General features: G+C 47.0%; 1 protein-coding gene across 3 annotated transcripts; it reads right to left on the bottom strand.

The window, feature by feature from the left end:
* Positions 1-226: 226 nt before the first annotated feature.
* On the bottom strand, positions 227-6,861 carry SPRY2 (sprouty RTK signaling antagonist 2). Of its 3 annotated transcripts, none has more exons than XM_008505593.2 (2): positions 6,126-6,861; positions 227-2,030 (listed from the first exon to the last, which is right to left on the bottom strand). In XM_008505593.2, exon 2 carries the CDS (start codon positions 1,977-1,979, stop codon positions 1,038-1,040), a length of 942 nt encoding a protein of 313 aa, XP_008503815.2. In that variant the 5' UTR covers positions 1,980-2,030; positions 6,126-6,861; the 3' UTR covers positions 227-1,037. The 3 variants fall into 3 exon arrangements, with proteins under 3 accessions (XP_008503815.2, XP_030325058.1, XP_030325057.1); XM_030469198.1 differs by lacking the exon at positions 6,126-6,861 and adding an exon at positions 5,952-5,993; XM_030469197.1 differs by lacking the exon at positions 6,126-6,861 and adding an exon at positions 3,877-4,159.
* Between the last annotated feature and the right edge of the window lie 239 nt (positions 6,862-7,100).

Below are 7,100 nucleotides of genomic sequence, written 5' to 3'. Positions count from 1 at the left end.
GTTGCAGGAATGGTATATGGGACATTTGTGCACAGGCAGGAAGCAAAACTCCTGCATTATTTTCAGGTGAAGCAGTAAACAACAACAAAAAAATACACTTCAGAATGCTATTTTAATTTTCATATTAGACTCGCTGTAACTATGTCACCATGAAGTTTGCAATTAGACGTACCAGTTTTCCCAACTCAGAACAACACATAGGGGGGAAAAATGACAAGTAGCCCAGTTTAATTTCAAACGTTAATATATTTTCTATTTTATAGTGAACATATGCATCGTTCACCCCTTATCTGCAGCAACTATGATGTCCTCATAAAAAGGGGTGATATTTGTAAGATGCCTCTTAAAATAAATATTTCTTTTTATAAAATAATAAAACTTCAAATAAATATTCTTTACACTAAACAATATGTTGAAAAAATTAGAAAATAAAGGCTGAATTTTACTGTAACTGTACAATATACAGGAAGTTCAAAGGGAAATCAGAGTCTTGTAATAGAAGGTTTCCGTAAGACAAAATACAATCTAAAAACATACTGATTGATTCACATTCTTCCGAATGTACAACATATTAGTATAATATTTTGTGACTGTGCCATGCCTTATGACACCACTTATTTTTCACAGTTGAAAATATTATTGTATATACAAAAATATAGCACATTATCTCTGGCAGAAAACAATGAAAAAAAAAAGGAGTCATTTGCTAATTTACAAATTTTGCAAGTACTATTCACAAACAATAGAGTTGCCTAGGAGTGTCTGTGTTGCTTTAGCTTATGCAATATGTGGGTCACAATGTACTGCATCCCTTTTTCTTTGTTTTTTGTTTGTTTGTTTTGTTTTCTGTATCCCACTAGCTGGATTCTAACAAGCATATCAGTTAAGATGAAACACACAGAGAAAAGGATCTCACTGCAAACAGCAAAGTATCTCCCCAACCCTTCTACTACAGTGCCAGGACCATAGCAGCTTAGTTGGTTGCATATAGTTGGTTAAAATAATCCTTGTTACTTTTGTATTTCTTGCTAGCGATGCTATGTTGGTTTTTCAAAGTTTCTGGGAGGGACACTGGGAACTTTGCAGCAAACAGTGTTGGAGTGTTTACAGCGGCACCCAGGCCGATTTACCCGGTCATAACAGCCCTGGCATAACTTAAGGCAACCCTTGGCTGGTAGGTAACACCACAAGCAAGGCAGAAAGAGGGACACCACACCCATGGCCGACCATCTAGTGCAGCAATGTGACTGACTGCAGGAGCAGGGGTTGTCAGCACAGTTGTCCTCGTCATCATTAGAGCAGTGATAGAAGAGGCCCTTCACGCAGCAAACGCAAGTCCCGTAATCAACCACATTCTGGGCTGAGCAAAGACACTGCTTGTCACAAATCCAACACGATGGGAGGGTCCTTGGATAAGTGCACTCCTTACACTTACACTTTCCACAGTCCTCGCACCTGTAGCTGTGCGCTCCCAAGTCTTCTTTGCTCAGTGGTTTCAGCTCATTGGACTTGAGCTCAGACTTGGGCTGCATACGGACTATCCCGTCAGCAACTGGGCCCGAAGATGATCCCAGAAGTCTGTGTTCAGATGAATTACTGCTCGTACTTGTCCGTGTACTGCTCCGTGAACCTGTGCTGACCGTGCTGATGGACCGGGACAGAGGCACCCGAGGAGAGGTGTGTGCTTGCGTGTGCTGGATCCGGCTCACATGGCGATGCTCGGGCAAGCCATGGGGCCTTTCATTTTTGGGTTGGTTTGCTAGCCGAGGAGTGGACTTGACCCCTGGCCGTGGAGCCACTGTAGGTCCCTCCGTGTACTCATTCGTGTTTCGGATGGCTCTGATCTGGTCCAACGACAAGACATGAACCTGATGCATCAGGACATCCCGCAGGTCGGGCTCCCCGTGCGGTCTCCCGCTGTCACGCCGAGCCTGTAGCAAGGCCTGCGACCCGCTGCCGTGCTGAGCTCTCGTCTCCATCAGTGCCCAGAAGCGTGCTCACCCCGGCAGGCTTAGAACACATCTGAAATCCTGAAGCAACAAAGAGAGGATTCACTATTGCAACATATCTCATGCTCTTCCCCAGCAGGCCTTCAAAGCCCGCAGGATCGCACAGCACTGCACGCGATCAATAAATGCATCAGCCATTGAAAAAAAAAGGGAGTCATATTTGGGGCGGAGTGTAGGCGCCTGTCAGCTGAATGCACCTCCCTTGGCCCATTCTGCCTATCCTGTGGAGAGCTCAAAGGGATTCTGTTCTAGGTCCGTGCATCTTAACTTATGGAAAGTCTAGGTATTATGCCTGTTTAACTACAGCTTCCCAGGCCATCTTCTGGTTAGACCATGGCCTTTACAGTGATTACAGTTCAGTCACTTGAAGTGATTCTTCACATCAGGCTACTGAAAAACTTACATTAAAAATAAATAAATAAATAAAGCCCACAAGTATTTAGCAAGTGTAATGTGACCTGCTGATGACAGACATATAATTCTCCAATTTTGTTTAAAACTGGATAATATTTTGGTAGGCTAGTCTCTTTACACATTAAACTTTACATGATGTAAATAGGAAATTTTAGTTTAATACCAATGGTACCAAGAAAAACACTAAATAGCAATAAAATGTTTGAGGTTAGACATTAAATGACTTAGTGCTACCAAAAACTTCAACAGCACAAGTAAAAATATCTCTCTCCAGTATTTAAGTGTCATACTTGTGTACACCACTACAATTGTTATTTTAAGGCTCAATACTACAAAAGCAACGGTACCACAGCTTTATTTCTTAAAAACATGCAAAAAATTCCATAGACGTTCCAAATTGTAAAGATTACCAAGAGTGGCTTGTGGGATAGAGGAATGCTTAATATAATCAAACAATGCCAGCATCGAAGAATTCTATTTGGTTGTGAAAATTACTTTAAAGGATCATTAACTACAAAGTAGAAACACAGACTTAAGAATTTAAATGGAAAGCCAGTAAAAGACCCAGAAGATGAGAACTTGTAAATAATGAACTTCCATACTCAGATATGCAAAAGTTTCAAGTACTACCCTCCAAACTAGTTAATATTTGTTTTGCCTTTATCATATCTTTAAGTGGGTCCAAAATCCAATTACCTACACAAAAATCCAGAACAATATTTTACAATTAAAACCTAAGCAGGAACCAAGCTTCTTACAAGGACTACACAATGTCTTCAATTATACCTAGAAAGAGCACCACAGCGTTACTCTGTACACATCAGTTACCAACAATAATACTATACTGCAGTATAATAAAATATGCCCAAACAGTTTAACAATGAATATCTCAAGACTCTGTCTGTATTCTAGCAGCAGTGGAAAACATTTAACCTTTTAACTACTGGCTGCCTCCCCTCAAGTGCTTCTTCTTAAAAAAAAAAAAAAAAAAATTAAATAAATAAAAAAATCATAAAATCCAACTTTCAAGACTGACCACCTGTTTTAAATGTTGCCAAGTCCTGCTTTGGGACACAGAGTGTATGTCATGGTGCATGGTGTGTCTCTGCCCCAAAATAATAAAAAATTATTGCAAAATTATCTTAAAGCACTGCTTAGTTTTCTTCAAATTAAAACCTTAGCCATATAAAAAGTTTCAACCGAAACACCTAAAGTTTTCCCCATCTGAACCTACACAAAGATTAAAAAAAAAAAAAACCAAAAAAAACCCAAAAAGAAACCAAACAAAAGAAATAGAAAAAATACTTTCCCCATCCTTCAGATGAAGTAGCAGCCCTGCCTGCCCTCCACGTCCAGATTGCAGCCAGACTCAAGACAGCCGAGAAGACACACCGAACCAAACCCTGCCTCTCCAGCAGTGACAACCCAGTGCAAAAGCAAAGCTGACCCTGACCTGCCGGGCCTTCCGACCACACCGGTCTCGGCGGTGGAGACCCCCTCAGACGCCAAGGTGGGACCCGCTGGAGGAGAAGCCTACGTGCTTTGCCCCCTTCCTCTTTCCAGGCTCCTCCATCCCGGGGGCAGCGGGGGCGCGCAGCAGGTGGGCAGCGGCAGCAGCCCCTCGCCGGTTAGCCCCTCGTCGGTAGCCCCTCGCCGGTAGCCCCTCGCCCGGGGGAGCGCGGCCGCAGGCGCCGCCGACAGCCCCGCAAGTGCAGACAACCTGGAGATAACCGGGAGACATCCTCTGGGCTGGGAAGTGGGAGGGGGCTGCCGCAGTCGCCTTATCGGGAAAGTCAAACCCATGTTTCCTTTTAACTCTTCCCCCTTGCCCTCCCCCGAAAGATGCTAAAGAAGCCTTCCCCTCCCGGGTAGTGCAAGGCGCCCTGCAGACGGTTCGAGACAACACCTCCGGGACAGCCCGGGCAAAAGGCTGATTACCCCCTCTCGCCTTGCCATAAGCACCCATTCAGCTTCACAAAGCCAGCCGCTGGAAAAGCTCCTCTTTATTTTACACATATTCTGCAAATTACTTGAACTTCAGTCCGCCCCCCTCCGCCCCAGCCCGAAGGTACCCAGAAGGCATTGTCAGCAGGACACCGGTCCCAGCCGGGCGATCCCTCCTTTTTCACCCCTCGATGGATCCGCTAACAGGACAAGCTGCTCAGCTCCAGCACATTAACTCGCAAACATACATTTGCCTGAAAACTATGACGGGAAAGCACGTCTCTCCCTCCTTTGATCCAACATTTCTCCCCTTCCTATCCACCACGAACAGAGAAGCAGCATTTGCCTTTTTGTGTGTGCATGTGTGTGATAACACGATTCCCCACTTCCAAAAGCCAAAGTCCACTCTCGCAAAGCTCAAGTGCCATGATTGCTAACTTTTCCTAGCTGGGATTGGCAAAAGGGCGAACAAGGGGGGCGGGTTTCGCGTTCTCTCGGCACATTTGGGGAAGTTTAAAACGCAAGGGGCTTCTTGCGTGCTGTGGAAAAAAACCGTGTCTTGCTGGCAAGGAGTAGGAAAGCCTAAGGGGGAGAAGTCCTCTGCCCGTGAATTTCTGTTTTGTGTCCGGAGCCTGTGCAAGGCACCCCCACCCCCATCCCCACCGCACACACACCAACCACCTCCTCTTCTTTCAAAGTGCTTTGAAACCCCCATTAAGGGCCGAGTGTGTGATCAGACTATGGATTAGGGCAAAAGGGACTTTACCATCGGGGTGGGGCAAACTGACACACAAACAGCTTGCTAAAAAAAACAGCAGGTTTTTTTGTGTTGTTATTTTAGTTTTAGGGGGATTGGGGTTTTTTTGTTGTTGTTGTTGTTGCTGCTTTTCTTGGGGAAGTAGGGAGGGGCTCGTGGTGTTTCAAAGTCAACCCACCGAAGAAAAGAAATAAAAAAGCAAAAGCAAAAATTTAAGCTTTCATGCCCCTCCAAACATGCCCTCTGCATAAAAGAACCTGGGGGATAACTTTCCTCGTCTTAAGGACGGAATTAATTTAATCACACGAGAAATATATATGTGTATACACACACACACGTATATATTTATACCAGGCGTGCACCCACTTCCGAATTGCACGGATCACCCGACGCCACTACAGATGGGTGTAAATCACGAACTAAAAGGCAGCTTCCCCGTTCTGCCCCAAGACGGGGGAACAAACAGCCCCGGCGCTCGCCAACCCCGCAGCGCCCTCCCTTCACTCCCCCACCACCCCCCCCAGGGCCTGTCGGAAACCCACGCGTGCCCGGCAAGGCAGGAGCGCGCAGGACCTCCCGTGCCCGGCTGCCCTGAGCAGAGAGAACACGCCGAAGTCAGTGTGTCGTGTCCGGTGTCCCCCCCTCCCGCCCGCTCGCAGCCCCCGCAGGCATGCCTCCGCGCCCGCGAAGCCCTCCGCCCCCCGCGCAGCCTTCCGCCCCCCGCGGCACCCCGGCGGGGCGCAAACGCGACGCAGCCCGCAAACCCCAGCGGAGTTTTCCCCCACCACCAGCCCCCTCCCTCGAGAGAAACCGCTCTAAAATCCCACCTCCGGCTCCTCTCTGTGAAAGGAAGAAGAGGGGTAGGGGGGAGAGGGAGAACCTGTACGAATGGAAAAGGGATCGGCCTTAAACATTTCCACGAGTTTTCTTGGAGCAACCAAGGCGGAGGGGGGGGGGGGGTACTGAAAAGCTTGTTTTGCAAAGAAGGAAAAGGCTCTCACCGTGATCGCGGCGCTGCACCAAACCCCTCTCTCTCTTGTATTTTCTTCTTCCTGCGGTTTGCAAATAAATCCAGCCCTAAAGCAAAAAAAAATTCTTTTCCAAACTCTGCTTTGGTCCAACTTGCAAATTAGAGTAAGAATGATCACCACGTAAAAAAGTGCAGAGCAAAGTTAGGTCCCTCTCCCCAGACCGATTATAAATACGTCTGTGCGCGTATATACTATAATAATAATAAAAACACCTTTCCGGATCGGGGTGGGTTTCCTTTGCTCCTAAAAAGAAATCAGTCTCTCTCACATACACTTTCCTTTTTTTTCCTCAATGAACAGGAGGCCGAATCGCCAATACCAAGTCACTTTTTTTGTTGTTGTTGCAAATGATCAAGAGGAAGGGGAAAGCCAAAGAAAACAAAATAAAAGTGGATCTAAAATAAAATCCCAAAGCCTTCTTCCACTGAACTCCTCCAAAAAAACAGCTTGTGCTTGTAGCCGTTCTGCTGAGAAGCTGCTTGCTGCAAGCTCCTCTCCCCTCTCTCCCTCTAGCTTTCTCGCTCCCTCTGCGAGCGTGTGTGTGTTGCAGGCAGCTCTGTGGTTTGCAATCGCGGGGGGGTGGGGGGGTGTTTTGGGAGCGCAGCGGATTTGTGGTGGTGGTTGTTGTTGTGTGTTTGGAGGAGGTGGAGGAGGAGGAGGAGGAAGATTTGAGATCTGAGCTGTAGGGGCTCGGCGTTTTTCTGCTCGCTCGCTCTCTCCCTCTCTCTCTTTTTCTTTCCGGAGGAGGTAGGGTGATCTCTCTGCAAAAGCAGCAGTAAATGGCGTCATGTGGATCTGAGGAGGAACAGAGCAGTTGTTGTCCCAGAGGATATATCGCATCCGGTCCCAGCTCATTGGCTCTGCGGGGCTACATTCACTGGCGCTCCCAGCGCCCTGCCAGCACTCTGAGCTGCGGGAGGCATTCAAAAGGGCAGCACTGCCGCC

This window comes from Calypte anna, chromosome 1, assembly GCF_003957555.1.
Source record: "Calypte anna isolate BGI_N300 chromosome 1, bCalAnn1_v1.p, whole genome shotgun sequence".
Classification (NCBI taxonomy): Eukaryota; Metazoa; Chordata; class Aves; order Apodiformes; family Trochilidae; genus Calypte; species Calypte anna.
The sequence above is the reverse complement of the archived record's forward strand: the minus strand, read 5'-3'. Positions and strand labels throughout refer to the sequence as shown.

Coding starts and splice junctions, on each gene's coding strand:
- SPRY2 (XM_008505593.2), bottom strand. CDS start 1,979: ATGGAGACGAGAGCTCAGCACGGCAGCGGGTCGCAGGCCTTGCTACAG.